Below are 23,327 nucleotides of genomic sequence, written 5' to 3'. Positions count from 1 at the left end.
ATATTTGATATAACATCAAGGATACAATAAGTGAATATACCAATGCATAATGTGTATCTTTTTGGGTAGCTCTCAGGATTGAGGATGACTCACTTCCAACCCAATTTTATGGGCTGCAAGGTGACTAATGAGGCCAGATTGGGGACCACAGACTCTTTCACAGTTGGGACAGATTGGTTCTTGACAGCCAATGAATTACTTTTGAAGAATAGTCATTTTCTTTTGTGGCACCTAATTTGCACATAGTCTGCTCCCACAAATAGCAAAAGGATTGCCTACTGAGTTTATCTGACGATTTTGAGATGAATACTTTCAAGAACAGTTCGAAAACCTTCTGTCCCTTTGAATAAACTACACTGGAGTTTAACCCTCAGACAGGTGGTCAGTTACTGAACAAAGAATACATGTCTATTACTGATGGTAATAAGGATAATTTGAGAGACATTTATTGGTGTAGTTTGAGTTGATAAACTAATATTAGCTTGTGTAATGTGGGAAATAGAAGTTCTGTAAGAATTAAATTGTGCTTATGTTCTATTGATGAGCCATGTCTGCAAGGATTTATGAGAATAATAATCTGTTGACTTTGGCTTCAAAGCACTTTGTGATGGCTATCACCCCAATCCTCAGAGATATCTGGATTTTTCTAATCCTTGCCTTTTAAGCATCACTGATTTTCACCATTCCATTATTGGCAGTTATTTTTCAGCTGCCAAAAACCAGAAGTCTGGAATTCCATCCTTTACTTTTGTACCATTAAGATACTCCTTAAGACTTGCTATTTGACCAAGCTTTTATCCAAACGTTGGCTTGTATGGCTTGGAAACAATTTATTTTGTGGACACTGGTAAAACATCTCGAGAAATTTTGCTGTGCTGTAGGTGTTGTTTGAATGTAAAGGCATATATGTTACGACTAGCTCAAAGTGGAGGAGGAGCTATCAGGATGGTATTGAGAGACTCAAGGCCTTGCATGAGGTGTACATAGAAGCCCTCGTGGAGTAAATGGCTTGAGTGCATCACCTTACAAACTACCCACCCACCCCATGAGCCACAACCTGTGATCCCCAACCTAACCTCATTAGACATCTCGCAACCCACAAAACTAAATCTGGGTAGTCACCAGCCTAAAGCCATTCATCTAGCGATGTGGCAATTTCTACTTTCTGAGATGACTGGGTTACCTATTCTATTTTCAAATAAATTATTTAATCCTTCACTGATTGTAATGTTAAAACACAATACTTCCATCCTTTCTCCAAGCCTCCTAACCCTATCAATTTCAGACCTACAGAATTCCCTACAACCTAATACAAGATCATTATCCCCTTTAAAAACTATCATCACTATGCTTCACCCTCCTGTCCACTAGTATGAATTAATCTGACGTTGTTTTAATCCTGGAAAACAAAAAGTGCAGATGTTCAAATCTGAAACAAAAACAGAAATGCTGCAAGGACTCAGCCAGTCAAGCAGCATCTGTGGAAAGAGAAAGCAGTTAACATTTCTGTGGAAAACCCTTCATTAAAAGTTCTGATGAAGGGTTTTGGACCTGAAATGTTAGCTGGTTTCTTTTTCCACATTTGCTGCTTGACTGACTGCATTCTTCCAGTATTTCTATTATTATTTTAATCCTTTGATAATGTACGTTGTTGCAGATTGAGCCACTGGAAATCAAACTTTTTCTCCAAGACTTTCTGCCTAACCACTTATTATCTTTAAATACTGCCTGAAGACTCTTCCTAGTTTGTTCAGTGTTTATTTTCTGACTGCTACACTAGAAAATGTTTCACGTTGTCTCCTTTGACATAAGGATAGTCACAAAAATATAGCTCTAATCACACCATAGAAATGCAGTCTTTTCCCACTGCAAATTCATTTAAGTTTATTATAACACTGCAGTTCATACTCTGAAATTCAGAAAAGGCTTGAACCCTAGCAAAGAAACTTAGGTTAACATTCTAAAATTATGAGTCAACATATTACAGATATTTCAAATTTCTCCTTGCGTGAAGAGCACAAAAGCTGGACTTTGGACATGTTAACCCTAGGTGAGGTTTGTTGCATTAAAATATCTTGATTTCAAGGTGTATGTCAATGGTGAATTAAGAATATATATTTTAAACTTCATGAACTAAAACTAAATGTCAATCTTGAGTCTGATTTGGAACTGCCAAAGATATTAAACTGATACCCTTGTACACTCCATTTCAGCACACTTCGCATATGGATGGCCGTTCAGAAGTTCCTTCTCGGTCAGCCCGCTCTGGGGGAGCACGATGCCGTAATTCAATTACATCTTGTGCTGATGAACAGCCACACATAGGAAACTATAGGCTTTTGAAAACTATAGGCAAGGGAAACTTTGCCAAGGTAAAGCTGGCAAGACACATCCTCACTGGAAGAGAGGTAAATTGATCCACAAAGTTCTTTATTCTTTCATTCATTCATAGTTTTGAATTGTGCAGCTCAATGCCAAATGCTTGTAGACCTCTAATGATCTCAACTCAACCATGAGATAATATATGGTACAGGTAGCTTTTTCTATCAAAGTGCAAAAGAATTGCAGCTGTCTGAATTCTGAAAAGAAAACATAGGATGCTGGAAATACCTAGCAGGTCAGATGTCATCTGTGGAGAGAGAAATGGGTAAATGTTACAGGTCAGTGACCTTTGATCAGAACTGAGAAAATTTAGAAAAAAACATGATTTGACTTGCAGAGAAAGAAGAGGGTGGAGAAGGAATGTCTATGATGGGGTAGTGTCAAAGAGAGACTGAATGAGTAAAGCTTTTACTGAGAGCATTGGCCAAAAAGTGATAAACACTTACTAATTTTAGATTATCTGCTTAGAGGGGATGCAAATAAGTACAGAGGAGAGAAAGGAAAAAAAATGCAAAAGCTGCAATATAGCACGAAACACAAGAAGCAAAACATTGTAGATGTTGGAAAGCTGAAATATAAACAGAAATCTGGAAAAACTCTGCACATTGGCCAGCATCTGCGTGGAGAGAAAAACAAGTTATTGATTTAGATTGGCGTTTCATCAAAACCAGTCAGTTCGGATACAAACCAGAAAGGCTGGTTGACTGAAATTGTTACATTCAGCATCAAGTCCTGAGGCTTGTAATGTGCCAAGCTGGAAGACAAGATGCTGTTTCTTCGGCTTACATTTTGTCGGAATGCTCTAAGAAGCTGAAGACAGAGGTTGGAGTGAGATGGAGAACTAGTGACAGGCAACTAGAAGCTCAGGGTCATCTCTGCAGAATGGAAAAGGTGCAAAATGAGTATCCAACTTGCATTTGGTTTCCCTAATTTTGGAAGGACAACAGTAAATTATATTGAAATAGCTACTTGTAAAACACAAGTCTGAAACGATAATTCTGTTTTTTCCTCTCTCCACAGATGCTGCTTGACTTGCTGAGTATTTCCAGCATTCTGTTTTATTTTAGATTTCCAGCATCTGCAGTATTCTGCTTTTGCTGTGTTTTGTATCTCATAGTTCCAACACTTTTTTCTTTTTTTTCTCTCTCATTTTGTTTTAACTCATCTCTTTCAAACGGATCATCTGTGATTAGTAAGCCTTCGCTCTGTCAGCCAGTATCTCCACTACTTGTCATTCACTCTCTTGGTCTCCACCCTACTGCTGGCATTTCCTTTATTCTTTCCACTTCTCTGCAACTTAAAGCATGTGTGATTTCTTGCTTTTCAGTTTTTTTAATCGACCTGAAATCATAATTCTCTCATTCCACTAATGCTGCTTGACCCGTTGAGTATTTCTTGCATTCTAATATCTTCTGTTTACTCTAGACTTTCAAGGCAGTGATTACTAAGCAACTCCCATTATGATGGTATTGAAAATAACCATACAAAATTGAATAAGCCAAGTATTAAAATGCACTGCAATATCTGTAAGTTCTCTATGCATCTGCAAAAGGTTGAGATTAAATAATTGTTTGTTCTCTCTGTTGTTAATTCATTAATTTCAGCAACAATACAGTCTGTTCTCCTCTGCTCTTCATGTCCATCTGACTCCTCTCTTCTCTTTCTGGATTTTTGTCTTCTTGGGACAGGCTTGCCACAAGCATCCTTTACAAGCCCACAGACTCCCAGAGCTATCTTGACTATTTGCTTAGGTAATGAGACTTAATGCACAGGTGCCTTTGTAATGTTTTCCTTTTACAGAACCATGGCCTCCCCTTCCTTCAGTGGACAGAACCCTTGACTGCATCTTGTCTGTTTCCCAGAATTCTGCTCTCACCCTCTCTCCTGCTGGACAGAGCACGAACATAGTTTCCCTGGTCTTCACCTTCCAAGCAGCCTCAGCATTCAGTGCATCATCCTTTACAATGTCTGTCATCTCCAGCAGGATTCCACCACCAGGCACATATTCTTCTTGCGTCCCCTTTCAGCATTCTGAAGGGATCGTTCAATTCGCAAGTGCCTGGTTCAATTTTCCATTGCCACCACTCACTCCCCCTCTTGTGCCACTTTCCCATGCAATTGCAAGAGATGTAACCCCCTCCCTTTTCATCTCTTCCAATTCTAGCATCAAGGAACCAAACCATATTTAGAGGTGAAACAGCAATTCACTTGCCCTTCTTCCATTTTAGTGTACTGCATTTGGTGTTCACAATATGGTCTCTACATTAGAGACACCAAATGCAGGTTGGGTGTTCGCATTGTGGAGAGCATCTGCTTTCAGTCCTCAGGAATGACCCTGAGCTTCAGGTTGCCTGCACTTTAATCCCCTATCTCATTTCTATTCCTACTTTGCCCTATCTGTCTGCGGCCTCCTGCTTTGTTATGAGAAGCCCATGCTTGAGGAAGATCTGATTCTTTTCATCTAAGCATGTTGCATCCTTCTGGACTCGATATCAAATTCTCCAGCTGTCAGTAACTTGTTCTTTCTGTCTATATCAGCTAGCCACTTTTGCCATTTTGGCTCAGTTTTTCTCTTTCTATTAGTATTGTTTGGCCTGCTGGGCGTATCCCACATCCTTGCTATTAATAACTCTTAATCAAAAAAGCATAATCTAATCTGACTGCCACATTACCTCATTTGATCTCTCTATATCGGAGAGATTCCTTTTGTTCTGCACATCCCTCAGCTACTGAAAACTACCTCGCTTTCACTCTTTCCCAGTTCTGATGAAGGGTCTCAGAACTGAAACTTTAAATCTGTTTCTCTTTCTACAGATGCTGCTTGACCTGTGAAGTATTTCCATTATTTTCTATTTTCATTTTAGATTTCCATTATGTGCAGTTTTTAAATTTTTAATAGGAGTGTGCAAGTATGAGGAAGGTGGGCTAGCAAAACTGATTATTATTCTCCTTGTATCATCCAATATCTGCATTGTTCCACTGTTTTAAATTAAAAGTAGTAAACTGCTTCCAATAGTCATGTGGTTGAAAATATATTTACAAGTTTATATATAACAGAGCACAGTTATGAGCCATGGCATTCACTTTCAGGATTAATGGTTGAAGCAGAAACTGAACATTTAAGATTTAATTGGATGTGGAGATGAAGGGAATGGAATAGATAAATGTGTTTGCTCGCATCGAAGTTAATTGACGCTCTGTACAAGTGTTTCCTGTTGTAACCTATCTAGTTCAGAATTGCTGTTAGGGAATTACAGAATTTTTTGTAATGTGATAATATTGTGGTCTAAATGTATCAAAAACTTTGGTATGATTTGAAAATTGGAATGCTTTTGTTCTAATAATGCTTCCCACTTTAGATGTTCATTTTGTCTGGAGTACTTTAAATGTATCTGCATTTAATTTCACTTGTCATAATTAATTCATTTTTTCAGTTCTTTGCCTAACTAATTCTGTTCTTTTCCCAAATCCTTGACTATAATTTTGTTTCTCTTTTAGTCATTATTTGTGTCATTGACAGAATATATCAATACATGTCCTTGTTTGATTCCCTTAATTGATGTAGAATTACTATACGACAAACCTATGCTACTTCCTAATGCTGTATACTTCAGAGTGTTACTTGCAAGATAAGAGTTTGTGTTTTATCTGGATTGCAATTCAAATGTTTATTAAGCAATTCGCAAACATCAAAAAATGTCTACATATTTCAAGACTGAAAATAAGATTTTATGCATTTAATACTTACACAAACAGAAGCTGAATAACTTGGGTTATATTAAATAAGATTTTGCTCATTTCTACATTTGGTTCTTCTAGGTTGCAATAAAAATTATCGACAAAACACAGCTCAACCCTACAAGTTTGCAAAAGGTAAGGACGTTTTTAGTTACTTTGGAAACACTTGTTTGTTTAAATTCCCTTTGAGATCTGTTAGTACTTCATTATTTTAATGTGATTTGGTGCAAGGTGTGAATTTAGCTGTGTTTCCAAGTATGAACATGTACAAGGTTGCTTAAAATAACCACCTACAAACATTTTTGCAATACATTATTTTGTGGGGGAAAAAAAAACGTAAAACTAGTATTATGTTGCATTCCAGCAGCTTTGTGTTGGTATAAAACAATTAAAACCATGGTGGGAAAGGAGAGTGTCTTCTGAAGGTTGAATATTGGAATGTGTTTGATTCATTACTGTATAGTTCATTACACAGGCTTGCAACAACCATTGAACATGCCTGTGACTTTAAAACAAACCTGATGAAGTTAGAAAGCCTGTGCCCTTACCAGGAATAAGAGTATTCAGAAGGGCAAAGAGCCTTCTGCACCAATGAAGTTCATTTTTATTGTGTTGTGTGATTTATAAATTCACAAGTGTATTTTGTAATTGCCTAGTATTTTGATTTAAAACTTCAAGGTATTTGAGTGTTCAAACTTGTAATGCAAGATTTGTAAGGGTTTAAGATTAAACCAAGTGATTATATTGGCCCAGAATAATTTAAACATACTGCTGATTATCTGTAGAGCTATCCAACATGTCCCACTCTTTTGCCCTTTCCTGACAGGTTTTTAATTATTTTTTTCCATTTCATTTTTATCCAATATCCTTTTGAAAGTTATTATTGAATTTGATTTCATCATCCTTTCAGGTGGTAGATTTCAGATCATTAATATCAGTTAAGTCAGTACCTCTGATTATAAATCTTTCTGCCACTGGAGATAGTTTCCAGTTTACTCCAATTTGTTCATGCTATTGGACATCTCAACCATTAGTTCTCCAGTTTTTCACGTAATTGAAGCCCCTTATCCCTCAGATCTATCTACTAAGTCTCTGAAACACTGATGTCCTGCTAAACTTCCTGAAGTGTGCCAGGAAATGAACATAATACATGGCTGAGGCCCAATTAGTGTTTTATTAAAGTTCAGTGCAACTTTAATTGTGTTTATTAATAGAACCAAAGATTTTTTGTGTTTTTTTTAAATGGCATTCTCAGCTTGCCCTGCCATCTTCAAAGATTTGTATGCATATATCTTGAGGTCTCAATTTTCCTGCACCATTTTTAACATAGTATCATGTTGTTTATATTGACTTTGCTCATTATTTCCTTCCTCTCTGTTATATTTTGTCTGCTTGTTCTCTGGTCTGACTGTCCTCTTGATATCTTGAATTAATCTGCTGTTTGAAATATGCCCTGTAGCTCCTAGGTGATTAATACATTAGTATATCACTTATATGGCACAATATGACACTTACATTTTGTGTTGTTGCTTTTATAAATAGTATTTTGATTAAGATTAAGATCTTTATTAGTCACATGTGCATCGAAACACACAATGAAATGCATCTTTGTGTAGAGTGTTCTGGGGGTAGCCCGCAAGTGTGGCCACGCTTCCAGCACCAACATAGCATGCCCACAACTCCCTAACCCGTACGTCTTTGGAATGTGGGAGGAAACTGGAGCACCCCAAGGTAACCCATGCAGTCATGGGGAGAACATACAAACTTCTTACAGACAGTGGTTGGAGTTGAACCCAGGTCGCTGGTGCTGTAATAGCGTTACGCTACCCACTACACTACCGATTTCTAATTTTTAAAAAAAAGTTATGCATGCAAAACTTGAATTGAACTTTACTAAATTTTTTAATAATTCTCAAAAATATAAACAAGCCATAACTAGGGAGTTTAAACAAAAGATTGTAAATTACTTATTAATTTTCCTGACTTCATTTATTGAAATCCTCATGCACTATACCAGTTGCATGTGCTGACCATATATGTTCAATATTTATAAATTTTCAAGAATATATTATCACTTAAATCAGTGTTTTTCTTTTGTTTAGAGTTCTTGGATATTTACGCACACTATAAAAGTGTAGGTGAACACAAAACAGGCACAAGATATTCTGAGGAAGTGGAACAGCCAGAATTGTGGTCCTTGTTAGTCCATATTGCTCTAAGAACTGAGTTCCAGATGCTAGGAAAAAGTATTAAAGAACAGGACTTCAAAGATAGAATTCTGCTCGTCTCCACCTTCCACCCCAACAGCCTCTACATTCACAGGATCATCTCCAGAACTTCTGCCACCTTCAGTGCGATTCCACCAGGGACATCTTCCCCTTCCCTCCCTATCAGCATTCCAGGGTCCATTTCCTACACGACTCCCTGATTTGCTCTTCCATCTGCATTAGCTGCTCCTCTTCTCATGACGTTTTCCCATGCAGACACCGGAATGCAACAGAGCTTTTTTACCTTTGCCCTTCCCACCATCCAAGGACACAATCATTCAAGGTGAAGGAGCAATTCATTTGCATTGCTTCCAATTTAGTCTGTTGCATTTGGTGCTCATAATGTGGTCACTGCTGTATAGGAGAATCCAAATACAGATTGGGTAATAGCTTTATAGAACACCTCCTTTCTGTCCCTGTAGTTTGTCATTTTTGTTTCTGACTCATTCTTGCCTTGAGTTTAGATATTTTGGCTAACCACCCCTTTTTTCTGTCCACAGATGTGGCTTTACCTTTGTTTCAATTTTATGTCTCTAACAGGTGGTTTTTAACTTGGCTGTCACCCTATCACAGATATTCCCCTTATTCACTACACTCTTCCCCCTTTCTGCAACTTAAAACATAGTTATTTTCTCACTTTTTCAGTTTTGATGAAGGATCATTGACCTGTAGTTTCACCTGCTTCTCTCCCCACTGAAGCTGTCATACTTGCTGAGTGCTGCCAAAACTTGTTTATTTCCAACATCTACAGTTTTCTGCTCCAAAGTCTATACAGATCATAGTCTTTCAATTATTTCCAGTGCCACGCGTGCTCATGAATTCAAAAATATGGTGTTGCAGATGAATGTGTAGCTACACGGAGCTATGGGCCAACATAATTAATTCTGGGAAGAGGGGCTTGTGCAAATTGGGCAGTATAGGGCTGTGACTAATGCTGTGGTGAAGCATTTAAACTGATTAGTTGGAGGAAGTGGACCAGATCATTGCAGTAAAGGCAGAAATAAGAACTAGAGTAGGCCACATGGTCCCATGATTCTGCTCCACCTTTCAGTAATATCATGACTGATCTGATTTTTGGCTTCAAATCCACTTTGCTGCCTGATCCCCAAAACCTTGGGACTTCCCTATAGTTCAAATATCTACCTTTTGCATCCTTGAGTATTGATGACTCAACAGCTCAGAGGTAAAGAATTCCAAATATTTGCAAGCTTTGAAGAGAGATTCCTTTTCATAATTTCTTACCTCTTATCCTGAAACTGATTCTCATTCAAGGCATATATTCACTCACCCTGTCAAGCTCCCTTAGAATATTACTTCAATAAGATCACTTTCATTTTCAGAAACCCCTTTTGAGTATATCCCTAATCTATTAAGTCTGTCCTTGTGAGACAGTCTCATCATCCTAAGAATCAGTCTAGTGAACTTTGCTGCACTGCTTCCAAGACCAATTTGTCCATCCTTAAGTAAGGAGAGTAAAACTGGATGCGGTACTCCGGATATGTTCCCACTCTTGCACCTCATTCCCCCGGCAGCCTGTCTTTCATATTTCAGAGACTTGATCCCTTGTGCCTTTCAGAAAGATGTGGGTGGATTTGTGAAATGAGCAAGCCCCCGGCAGAGAAATGAATATGGCATTAATGTGAAATGATGCACTTTGGTGGGGGTGGGGAGGGGAGGTGGGGACATTAGAAGGCAGTGTAAATAAAATTGAACTAATTTTGAGGGGGTTCAAAGGAAAAGAACTTGAGTTGCTTATTCACCAATCTTTGCAGGTGGCAGATAGGCTGAGAGCACTTGTGAAAACTTATGGGATACTTGACATCAGTTAAAATATTAATCACAAAAGTAAATTAAAATTTTACAAATCTCTTGTTAGGTCTCTGCAGTTCTAGGCATCTTAGTGACACTATATGTTGATTTCAAACTGGACTTGAAAAGAATACAAATATTGATGATAACATTTTGCTTTGAGCAACAGGATGTTTTTTCATCATGTGGAATGTATATCACAGGTCAAATTTAAAATATTTGGCAAAAAGTCTAGAGGGAAAATAATTCTTTTCACACAGTTCTTTTATAGATTAATTGAAAAATTGGTGGAATCAGATTTGTAGGAGCTTTCAAATGGCATTTGGACATGCATGTGAAGAGAACAAACTTGTCGTGTTACTAAGTAAAGCTGCTACGTGGGAGTAAATTGATCAGCGCTTTTTATTTTAAAGATTTGGCACACATAGCACTCCCTTCTGTGCTGTAAGATCCGATGATTGTGTAGTTTGATAAATCTCACTGCCTGGAAATAGGATTTTCAGTAACCGATACAAGAACGTATTTACTTGTGTCAAATTACTATATTTGTATGTAATCTGCACTGTTACTCGGTAACTAACAAGATATGGTAGTACAGGTGATCCCTGTGTCATGAGGGGTGGGGGCTGTTCATAGAAAATGGTCTGTTTCATGATTTCCCATAAAGGGAAGCTGTGTTGTGTGTGGGTCAAAAAAAAACGAGTTGGGAAAAAGAAGTATTGATTTCTTTTGCACAAATTCTGCAAGAGCAAATTTTATTCCATACTTCAAATTTTTGGGTCATGATTTGTGAATTCTGTAAGAGCAAATTTCTGTTTCCCGAACATCTATAACACTGGCGTTGGCTATAAGTAATTTGACTGATAATTCAGAGGCCTGGGCTAAAGATCCAGAGTTTAAATCACTTAACACTAGGGAATTTAAATTCAGTTATTTTAATTAATTAATTACACTTGGAATGAAAAGCTACAATGAACCTATTAGATTTTGGTGGAAATCCACTTGGTCTACTCATTTCCATTAGGGGATGAAATCTCCTGTCTTCACCTAGTATGGCTATTGTGTCAGCAAATCTCAACAATGTGACTGTGAATATTGAACATGAGGAGTAGATGCAGAAATAAATATTACATTGAGTTCAAAAACTGCTTGCGTCCAAAAGATGTAATTCAAGCCTCCTCCCAGAAGAAGTGCTCTTTGTGGCCTTCTCCAACAGAATCAACAGGAAATGATTAATCAACACATTTGGGCACTATGCTTTTAGATTTTCTCAAAGAACTTGGAACTGACTGTCTTACAGAACCAAACAGCAAAATATGAACCTATCAAATTGTCAAATATTGTTTTTTGAAAATCTTGCAGTTTGCAAGCTTTCTTTGTTCACAAGGTCAGATCTACAAGATCTGGATAAAGCTTCTAAATATGTGATGTAAAAGAAAATGGCATTGTCACACAAATTTACCTGCAACATTGTCTTTTAAAATTAGAGGAAATTTTAAAATGTTGCTATTTTTGATACATTAATCACATCTGTTCCGAGCTTTATTTAGCACTATAAAATATTTAAAACACTAGTTAAAAATTGAAGCTTTTCCTGTTTCTCTGCTTGAGGATTCTTTACTATGATTGCCTGTTCAGTTAGTTTAATGACTTTTCAGTTGCTGAATATATTTGGATACTTTTGAACTGACACCCAACAGCAACAGGTGTTGGAAAAGAGGATGGTCTCCCTGAAGATCCCTAAATCTTTGTCAAGGGCATTCTTTAACATCAACTGCAAGTGCCGTTGACCAAAAGTTCCATGCCATGGTCTTTAAGCAAATCATCTTTAAAGTATTTTTAAAACGATTTCACCAATAAAATGATCACTACAACAAAATTCTGAATTTATGAGCAATGCCAAGGAAACTATCAGTAACGTAACAAAAAGATGTTTCCTTATAGACTAATGTGTCATTCTTGGCAGAAATAAACCATTAATTAGAAATACATTTTTCTCAGATTGAGAGGTTGAACAAAGTTGGATTGTATTGTCTAGCATGTTGGATGCTGAGGTGCAACCTGACAGAAGTTTATTATGAGAATTCATGAGACACACAAATTTAAGACAAGAAATTATGAGAGACATAGGGGCCATAGTCAGTCTTTTTCCCCAGAATGGAAATGTCATACTAGTAGTGTAGCTTTAAGGTGAGAGGGGAAAAGTTTAAAGGAGATTTTCAAAGTAAGTTGTTTTTTTACACACCAAATGTAGGCGTAAAATGTGGGCGCTGCCAGGGGAGGTGGTAGAAGCAGTTGTGATAGCAATGTTTAAAAGGCATTTAAACAGATGCACGATCAGGCAGAGAATAGAGGGATATGGATCATGTGCAGGCCGATGGGATTAGTTTCAGTCAGCATTGTGGACGGTGCAGGCATAGTGGGTTGAAGGGCCTATTCTTGTGCTGTACTTTTCTATGTATCTATGATTTGAAAATACCCCAGATACAGCTTAGGTACTCAAATTATAATTTTGGCAACTTATCAAAAAGATAGCATGTGCTTGCACAACAAAGAAAATTGTTTTAATGCATAAAACTTTTAGTCCAACTGCTTTTCAATGCAAACAATGTACATTCATTTTTGCAACAAAAATTGAACACCATGTACGTGAAATCATTATATTATGAAACAGTATTGTGACCAATACCACAAGAAAATGTATTATTAAAATTACCGTCTACATGTATTCATCTTGATCACACTTGATGTATTGGATGTTTTCAAGACACTGATTTCAGATTTTCTTATCTCCAGAATTGCAATTTAAGGGTTGATTAAAGGTTTCTTAATTTAAAAAAGGGAACTTTTATTATTTAAACTGTATAGACATCTGACTGTAACAAATCAGAAGTTATTAACTATGAGAAGAAACAAAACTTGACCAAGCAAATTACTTTTGATAAACATTGATAATTTTTCATAAATTCAAATTTAAGTTTCTAGCATAATTAAAGTTAAACTTAACATTTTGTATTTTTGAATCTTTCATATTTTTGTGACTCTGCTTCTAATCAAGCTACAGGCAATCCCTGAGTTATGAATGCCTGACTTAGAGACATCTGTACATACCAACAAGCACCCTTAATATTATTAAAATCAAGAGTCCAAATGTATGTTCATATGTTCATTCCTACAAATGGCAGAACTAGTTTCCTCTCTCCATGCAGACACGGGAAGAACGTATAAATTCCTTACAGACAGCAGCCAGAATTGAACCCGGGTCGCTGGTGCTGTAATAGCGTCATACTAACTGCTACACTACTGTGCCTACCCTCTTGGAACCCTTCTGTTGACAACTTTCCAGCAACAAAAACACCTGTCAATATTATCCTCTGCTTCCTCCCATTTGCTGAAATCCACATAGATAACAAAGAGTTGACAAGTACAGTGCATGTTACCTCCACAAAAAATTCGTCATTAGTCAGATGTGACCTCCCTTGGCACCTCCATGCAAACTGTCATTGATTGCTCATGGCCTTTTAAATGAAGATTTATTGTGCTGCTCAGAATTAATTCCAATAATTTGCTCATCACTGAAGTTAAGACTAACTGGCCTGTAATTACTCACTTTATTCATTCCTTCCTTCCTTCCTTTTGCACAACAGTGCAGCATTATCAGTCCTACAGTCATCTGGCACTATTCCAGTATCAGGCACCAATCCTGTAGTCGGGGAGGACTATAAAATACAGATGAAAGCCTCTGTATTACTGCTTTAACAGCTTCGGATATTTCATCGTTCTGCTGATATAACCACCTTCAAAAATGCTTGACCCTATACTATTTCTTCATACAGTCCTTCTCCCAACCAATATTTCATATACTTCCTCCCTACCTATAACATTGGAAAAGGTCCTCCTCTTCTATAAAGGTCCATTAAAGACCTTATCCACATTCTCCACCTTCATACAGAGGTGTTCTTTTTGGTCACTAATAGGTCCTATTCCTTCCTTGGTTATTTATGTACTTTTGAAATATCTTTGGATTTTCTTTCATTTTTACCTGCCAGTATTTTTGATGTCATCCCTTTTGCTTTCTTAATTTCCCTTTTAATTTCATTCTCCAGTTACTATAGTATTATAGGCTTACTACCTTGGTATCTGACATAGGTTTCCTCTTTATTTTTCCTCCCCCTCCCTGCCTCATCTTATTCTTACCTTGTCATCTAGGGAACTCTAGATTTGTCAAACCTACTGTTTGCCTTTTGTGAGAAATTCTGTCATGTTCTTACAAAGAAAATAAATGGAACTAGTGTCTCTAGATGATAAGATCCATAAAGGTAGAATAAAACAAAAACAAAGGAAACTGATCTGAGGTACCAAGCGCTTAATGTTGCAGAAAGCCTGGGAGGTCATTGAAGGTGTTTGGGAGCATGATGGATATAAAATGAGTTATACAGCAAGGAACAATAGGAGGTTGACCACCTCTTAAGAATGGTCAAACAACATTTTATTGGATAACATGGCAACACGAGAGTATGTATCTGCCCATGTCAAGCAAGGATCCATCTATAAAATGACATTGCTTATTGTCAAATGGCAGATGATGACCAATTTACTCAACAGAGACAAAGAAGGCCATTTATTGACCTGATTTTAGAGTGAAGAAATAAATGCATTGGGCAGAGCAGTTAAAAGAATTGCTGAACAGGAAACCACATAAAGAAGCAGAAGTAAGCTACACCCCAACAAAAAAATTTTGAGAGTGCAGAGTTTGCATGTTTCTGCCAGGATTAAAGGCAAAGTTAACAAGCATAGGAAACCTTGGTTTTCAAGGGATATTGGCGATCTGGTTAATAAAAAGAGAGAGGTGTATAGCAGGTATAGGCAACTAGGAACAAATGAGGTACTTGAAGAGTATAGAAAATGTAAGTAAATACTAAAAAAGGAAATCAGGAAGGCAAAAAGAAGACACGAGGTTGTTTTGGCAGATGATGTGGACGTAAAGCCGAAGGGTTTCTACAAGTGTATTAAGAGTAAAAGGATAGTAAGGGACAAAATTGGTCCCCTAGAAGATCAGAGTGATCGTCTATGTGTGCAGCCTCAGGAGATGGGGGAGATCTTAAACAGTTTTATTTGCATCAGTATTTACTCAGGAAACTGGCATAGTGGATATGGAAGGAAGGGAAACAAGCAGTAATGTCATCACAAGATCACAAGACAAGGGAGCAGAAGTAGGTCATTCGGCCCATCAAGTCTGCTCCAAAGAAAAGGGAAAAAAGAAAAAGGAATGAGAAATTTGGGGGGCGGGGGGGGCAAAAAAACCTATTCTAACCCCAATTTCCGGCCTTATCCCCATATCCCTTGATACCCCGACTATTTAGATATCTATCTATCTATCTCTTCCTTAAATGCCTCCAGTGATCTGGCCTCCACTGCTGTACGTGGCAAGGAATTCCACAAATTCACCACACTCTGGCTAAAGAAATTTCTCCTCATCTCTGTTTTAAACCTGTACCCTCTAATTCTGAGATTGTGCCCCCCAGTCCTGGACCCACCCAACAAGGGAAACAGCTTGACCGCATCTACCCTGTCCAGTCCTTTCAACATTTTAAATGTCTCTATGAGGTCCCCTCTCATTCTTCTGTACTCCAGTGAGTACAGTCCAAGAGCCGACAAACGCTCATCATACGTAAGCCCTTTCATTCTGGGAATAATCCTCGTAAATCTCCTCTGAACCCTCTCCAACATCAGCACATCCTTTCTAAGATATGGGGCCCAAAACTGCACAGTATTCCAAATAAGGCCTCACTAGTGCCCCGTAGAGCCTCATCATCACTTCCTTACTTTTATACACTATACCTCTCGAAATGAATGCCAACATAGCATTCGCTTTCTTTACCACCGATCCGACCTGGTGGTTAACCTTTAAGGTATCCTGCACGAGTACCCCCAAGTCCTTTTGTACTTCTGTACTTTGAATTTTCTCTCCTTCTAGATAATAATCTGCCAGTTTATTTCTGTTTCCAAAGTGTACAACGGCACATTTCTCAACATTGAATCTCATCTGCCATTTCCTTGCCCATTCTCCTAAACTATTTAGGTCTGTCTGCAACCTTCCTGTCTCCTCAATACTCTCTACTCCTCCATCTATCTTGCTGTCATCTGCAAACTTAGCCACAAAACCATTTACTCCATCATCCAAATCGTTAATGTACAAGGTAAAAAGAAGCGGCCCCAACACCGACACCTGCGGAACACCACTAGTAACCGGTAGCCAACCAGAACAAGATCCTTTTATTCCCACCCTTTGCTTCCTGCCAACCAGCCAATGCTCCACCCATTCTGTTATCCTACCTGTAATTCCATGACCTCTCATCTTATTAATCAACCTCTTATGCGGCACCTTGTCAAAGGCCTTTTGAAAGTCTAAATAGACAACATCTACCGCCTCTCCCTTATCCACCCTACCTGTGATTTCTTTAAAAAACTCCAATAGGTTGGTCAGGCAGGATCTTCCCTTCACAAAACCATGTTGGCTAGGACCTATCTTGCCTTGCACCTCTAGGTATTCCATAACCTCATCCTCGAGGATCGATTCCAATAACTTTCCCACCACTGACTTCAGACTAATAGGTCTGTAATTTCCTTTATGCTGCCTCCCACCTTTCTTATACAGCGGAATATGTTCTTGTCATGGAACATATAGAGATTAAAGAGGAGAAGGTGCTTGCTGCCTTACAGCGAATAAAAGTAGATAAATCCCCCGGGCCTGACAAGATACTTCCTTGGACCTTGAGAGAGACTAGTGTAGAAATTGCAAGGGCCCTGGCAGATATATTTTAAATGTCCTTAGCCACAGGTGCGGTGCTAGAGGACTGGAGGGTAGCTCACATTGTTCTGTTGCTTAAAAAAAGGCTCTAAAAGTAAACCAGGTAATTACAGGCTGGTGAGCCTGACATCAATAGTAGGTAAATTATTGGAAGGTGTTCTGAGAGATTGGATATACAAGTATATGGACAGCCAAGGGCTGATTAAGGATAGTCAGCATGGCTTTGTGTGTGGTAGATCGTGTTTAACAAATCTTGTAGAGTTTTTTGAGGAGGTTACCAAGAAAGTAGATGAAGGAAAGGCTGTGGATGTTGTATACATGGTCTTTAGTAAGGCCTTTGACAGGGTCCCACATGGGAGGTTAGTTCAGAAGGTTCAGACACTAGGTATTCATGGAAAGGTTGTAAACTGGATTCAAAATGGGCTGTGTGGGGGAAGACAGAATGGTAGTGGATAATTGTTTCTCAGACTGGAGGCCTGTGACTAGTGGTGTGCCTCAGGGATCTGTGCTGGGGCCATTGTTGTTTGTTGTCTATATCAATGATCTAGATGATAATGTGGTAAATTGGATCAGCAAGTTTGCTGGTGATACTAAGATTGGAGGCGTAGTGGACAGTGAGGAAGGCTTTCAAAGCTTGCAGAGGGATCTGAACCAACTGGAAGAATGGTCCAGAAAATGGCAGATGGAATTTAATGCAGACAAGTGTGAGGTGTTGCATTTTGGAAGGACAAATCAAGGTAGACATACTCAGTAAATGGTAGGGCACTAAGGAGTGCGGAGGAACAAAGGGATCTGGGAGTTCAGATACATAATTCCCTGAAAGTGGCGTTACAGGTAGACAGGGTTGTAAAAAAAAGGCTTTTGGCATCCTGGCATTCATAAATCAAAGTATTGAGTATAGGAGTGTGGATGTTATGGTGAGGTTGTATAAGACATTGGTGAGGCCAAATTTGGAGTACTGTGTGCAGTTCTGGTGACCTAACTATAGGAAGGATATCAGTAAGATTGAAAGAGTGCAGAGAGGATTTACTAGAATGTTGCCGGGTCTTCAGGAGTTGAGTTACAGGGAAAGATTGAACAGGTTAGAACTTTATTCCTTGGAGCATAGAAGAATGAGGGGAGATTTGATAGAGGTTTACAAAATTATGAGGGGTATAGACAGAGTTAATGCGAGTAGGCTCTTTTCACCTAGATTAGGAGAGATGATTATGAAAGGACATGGCTTTAGGGTGAAAGGGGAAAAGTGTAGGGGGAACATTAGGGGGAACTTCTTCACTCAGAGAGTGTTGGGAGTGTGGAACGGGCTGCCATCTGATGTAGTAAATGTGGTCTCACTCTTAAGTTTTAAGAATAAATTGGATAGATACATGGACGGGAGAGGTCCGGAGGGTTATGGACTGGGTGAAGGTAAATGGGACTAGCGGAATAAAGTTTTGGCACAGACTAGAAGGGCTGAATGGCCAGTTTCCTGTGCTGTAGTGTTCTATAGGTCTATGGTTCTAAAATAAGGGATCACCTAAGCCATCATATCCTTAAAAAAATGAGAAAGTTACTGACAAGAACAAATTAAATCCAAAATGTGCATAAATCCTGAATTAACCATATCAGTCTTGCTGCTTCTATTTATATTAGTCAAGGAAAGGGCAAAGGTACCTGATGAATGGACCAATAGTGCTGTATTCGAGATGTCTTAGAAGGAAGCACTCAATGTTTGTAATAAGTTGCCAGGTATTACACTTTTATTTTTGCTGAGAAAGGATGTATCAGAAGTGGTATTTAGTGCTCTCAGAAAAGTTGATTTTTGAAAACATTGTGAATGCATGGACGGTACCTTTGTGAAACATGGTAGAACGATGCTTGGAATGGCAACAGGAATTCTACATAAATATTATATATTTTAAACGCTGTCAAAGTCTTCTCACAGGACCAGTCTATGGTGCTTTAAGCAGGCATATAGAATCCCACTTCGTACAGTCAACATCATCAAAAGCTTCTATTCAATTTTATGTGCACTGTTCATTACAGAGAGTGCAGCTTTGACAAGTCATTTTTGCAATTCTATTCGATACTGCTGTCAATTGAATGATGTGCACAAGGTGAGGTCTATACTAAGAGACATAGCTACCCTTTGAAGATCAATGTTAAAACCAAACAAGACTTATCAGAGCTCTATTCTTTCAACATTTCTCCATGATTTGACATGTTCATTTTGCACAAATTAGCTAAGGAAAATCCTCTATCTTTTGGGCCAGAACTATGTTAAACCAAGACCCAAAAACAGTGCAGCCAAGCAGATATGAGTACCATAATCATCCGGGGGTGTTGGAGGTGGAATGGATATGTACTTCAGGTGGGACCTCATTCGATCACTAAAATATCAATAAGATGTAGACCTCAAGACAACTGAAACAAGGCTGTCCATCAGCAACATGGCAATCAGCTGTGGAAGCTGAGCTGAAAAATCTGGGGAACAGCTGGGAAGCCTTTTTAAACACGAAATTGCTTCCCTAAATGCTGGAGTCATAATGGATACTGAAGTTATTACATTTACCTTGAAACTTTTTCTTTAATTTCATTCTTGAATGCCTTCCATTGCTCTAAGAGTGATTTACTGTTAAGTAGCTGGTTCCAGTCTACTTTTGCAAAATCACTCAAATGCCTGGTAAAATTGACCTTATCCCAATTTTGAATTTTCAGTTATATTTTATTTCTGTCCTTTTCCACAACTATGCTAAATCTAACTGAATTATGATCACTTCCACAAAAGTAGTCTCCCACTGATATTTCTTCCATCAGTCTATGTTTTCGAAAAACCAAATCCAGAATTCCCTCTCACCAACTCCTACCCCCAAACTTCTTGTTAACGTTGTCACATATGAACTTTTTTTCTCTGAGAAAAGACAATACACAATACTCCCGTTGAATTGGCCAGTACATCATTGATCTGGTAATGTCAGTAAAGATAGAATAATAGCATTATGCTACTACAGTCAAAATAAAGTTGTGGATAGACTTTCTTTGAAGTAAACAATCTTGCTGCTTCAACCACTTTTACAGAAGAATCAGATTTCTGTACATTATAGTCTCCTTTGTCATTCATTAATTCAATTTCATTGACATTAAAGGAAATCAATTAGCAACTATTTTATTTTGTTCTTTCGTTCAGTACCATAGATTCCTTGCATTCAGCAGTGGCACAAAGATAAGTTTTACTGCATTTTGTATAGTGGCCAGCTCAGAAAATCCTTTTTACTGGATTAGAGCCCAGAACAGTACAGCACAGGGACAGGCCCTTTGACCCACAATGTTGTGCCGAACTAATTAAACTAGTAATTCAATGTCCAACTGAACTAATCCCTTCTGCCTACACAATGTCCATATCACTCCGTTCTCTGCGCATTCATCTGCCTGTCTAAGAGCCTCTTAGCCACCTCTATCGTATTTGTCTCCACTACCACCCCGGCAGCGCATTACAGGCACCCATCACTCTCTGTAAAAACATAAACTTGTCCCATACATCTCCTTTGAATTTGTCCTCTCTCACCTTAAGTGCATGCCCTCTAGTATTAGACATTTCGACCCTGGGGAAAAAGATACCAGCTGTCTACTCATATCTATGCCTCTCATAATCTTATAAACTTCTATCAGGTCTCCCCTCAGTCTCTGCCACTCCAGATAAAACAATCCAAGTTTGTCCAACCTCTTCTAGTTCATGCCCTCTAATACACGCAGCATCCTGGTAAACCTCTTCTGCTGCACCCTCTCCAAAGCCTCCATGTCCTTCCTATAATGGGGTAACCAGAATTGAATGCAGTACTCCAGATGTGACCTGACCAGAATTTTATAAAGCTGCAACATAACTTCCAGACTCTTGAACTCATTGCCTCGACTGATAAAGGCAAGCATTGCCATACACCACCTTTAGCACCCTTTCGTTCTGTGCACCCTCCTTCAGGGAGCTATGGACTTGGACCCCAAGTTCCCTCTTATATCAACACTGTTCAAGGGCCCTGCCATTAACTGTGTACTGCCCCTTTATATTTGATCTCCCAAAGTGCAACACTTCACATTTGGCCAGATTAAACGCCATCTGCCTTTATCTGCTCATATCTGCAACTGATCTATATCCTGCCATATCCTTTGGCAATCTTCTACACTGTTCACAACACCACCAATCTTTGTATCGTCTGTGAACTTATTAACCCACCCATCTACATTTTCATCGTGGTCATTTGTATATTATCACAAACAGCAGAGGTCCCAGTATGGGTCCCTGCAGAACACCACTAATCATGGGCCTCCCATCGACCACTACCCTCTGTCTTCTGAATTCAAACAGCCAAGTCACCATGGATCCCATGCATCGTAATCTTCTGAATGAGCCTACCATGAGGGACCATGTCAAACACCCTATTAAAATCCACATAGACAACATCTACAGCTCTACCTTTATCAATCAGCTTTGTCACCTCAAAACTCAATCATTAGTAAGATTCGACTTGCCCCAGGCAAAGCCATGCTGACTGTCCCTAATTAGGCCATGGTTCTCCAAATGATCATAAATCCTATCACTCAGAATCCTCTCCAATAGCTTCTACTCACTGGTCTATAGTTTTTAGTATTATCCCTATTTCTCTATCTTTTCTAAAATATCAAAACCCTGGAACATTAAGTATCCAATCCTGTTCCTCTCTCAACCGAGTCTATGTAATGGCCACATCATAGTTCCATGTGATTCTTCTGACATGGGTTGCTTTTCCTTGTGGTTATGCTGATCTTCTACAGCGAGACATTTTTTGTAACAGTCATGACTAATCTATTATGGCTAGCCTGTGCATGAGATGAAGACTGCTGCAGTGTAGCTGATTTATAAGGAACTGACTGCAACAGGGAGAATGATGCTTTTAGGTCACCCTCTCAAAACGTAAGCAATTGAATAATTGCCAATGTCAGAAAAATAGATCTGCATGGCAAACATGATTGCAGTGATATGACTGTTTTGAAGTTTCGGTCCTTTGGATGTTTCCAAGCTGTAGAAGGTGGCTTCGGAATCTCATTGACAGTGACCTTGATTTTAATTGCTTTGTTTCTTAGCACATAGGATATTTTAGAAAGGAAGGGTGACACTTTTTAAAGTCTTTGGCAAATATTCAGTATTGTTTTTCTTTAAATTGCATGCCACTTTTAAATAAGTGCACATAATCTGCTTTCTCTAATTCCCACATCTGAACTGATTGTTGGAATACTTAAACAATTGTCATTAAGGAAATTGAAATTCACTGTCAGAATTCAGTGTTAACGTGTAAACTAGCTGTATGGAATTAATTGCTTTCAAGATATTTATGATATTTACCTGCAAGAAGTAATTGATTACGTTTGTGTTGTACTGTATTATAAATTTGAATGGAATTTTATAATTACATAAAGTAAAACTTGCATTTCTTAAACCAAAAGTAAGGAACTTATGCATGCTGTAACTTTCGTGACCTCTGGGTTTCCCAAAGCAATTCATAGCCAATGAAATATTTTTGGAATGTCCATCTCAAGGGGAGGAAGAACCAGTGGGGGTGGGAGACAGGACAGATCTAATGTTTGATATGTCCTCAATAAATATCAAGATTCAATGTTTGAGAACAATTGAAATACGTGTAGGTTTATAGGTTCACCTCCACTCCACCTCTCAGCACCTTTTTTGTTTCTTCAAAATGTTCATAGAAAATCAATGTAAAGAAGATTTTCTAGTATTTCAATCCTGAGATTGAGTAGCTTTAATATAAATTTCATGAAAAAGTTCTGTGTGACCTGACTGGGTATGGTGCGAGGAAATGAGTGGTATTCATGTACTTTCTATTCTTAATTTTTATTCAATTTATTGTAGTTTCCTAGAAACTGCTTTGTAAGTGAAGTCCTAGGAGACAGACTTCAATAATAATATGGATCTGCTGTAATGATCTATAGGAACTTTTCATCAAACTATTCCTTATCTTCTTTTCATGTCCATCTACCAAAATTGTGGATTCTTCAGTTAGCGACATAATAGTATTACTTTACTTAATAAATGATGAGAGCAGTATCTGCAGTGAGAAAAACTTATAGGGCTATAACGTGGATAATCCTTTTGTGGTGCCACTCCTGGAATCTTGAAAGCAACCACTTTAATACCCTTTTTAGTACAAATATCAGACAAGATTAAAAATGTTCAAAATTTCCAAGATTTCAGTTTCCATCTCAAAGGGAAATTAAACTAATGTGTGGCCCCCTTATCATATCCCTTGCCCAGTTAGATCCTACTTTTAACTGTCCATGTCCTTCAAAGTTGG

The 23,327-nt window shown here is 38.3% G+C and overlaps 1 protein-coding gene across 10 annotated transcripts in view; it reads left to right on the top strand.

Moving 5' to 3' along the window:
• The window catches only part of mark3a (MAP/microtubule affinity-regulating kinase 3a), a 114,774-nt gene that overhangs the window by 1,883 nt on the left and 89,564 nt on the right, over nt 1-23,327 (top strand). For 9 of the 10 annotated variants that reach the window (XM_052010377.1, XM_052010396.1, XM_052010431.1 and 6 more), the window contains exons 2-3: nt 2,214-2,408; nt 6,202-6,255. In XM_052010377.1, the coding sequence (XP_051866337.1) occupies nt 2,214-2,408; nt 6,202-6,255 (249 nt within the window). Of the gene's footprint in view, nt 1-2,213; nt 2,409-6,201; nt 6,256-8,222; nt 13,007-23,327 lie in introns of those variants that run through there. The other variant, XM_052010413.1, reaches the window with a different exon arrangement.

Source organism: Pristis pectinata, chromosome 1 (assembly GCF_009764475.1).
Source record: "Pristis pectinata isolate sPriPec2 chromosome 1, sPriPec2.1.pri, whole genome shotgun sequence".
Classification (NCBI taxonomy): Eukaryota; Metazoa; Chordata; class Chondrichthyes; order Rhinopristiformes; family Pristidae; genus Pristis; species Pristis pectinata.
The sequence above is the reverse complement of the archived record's forward strand: the minus strand, read 5'-3'. Positions and strand labels throughout refer to the sequence as shown.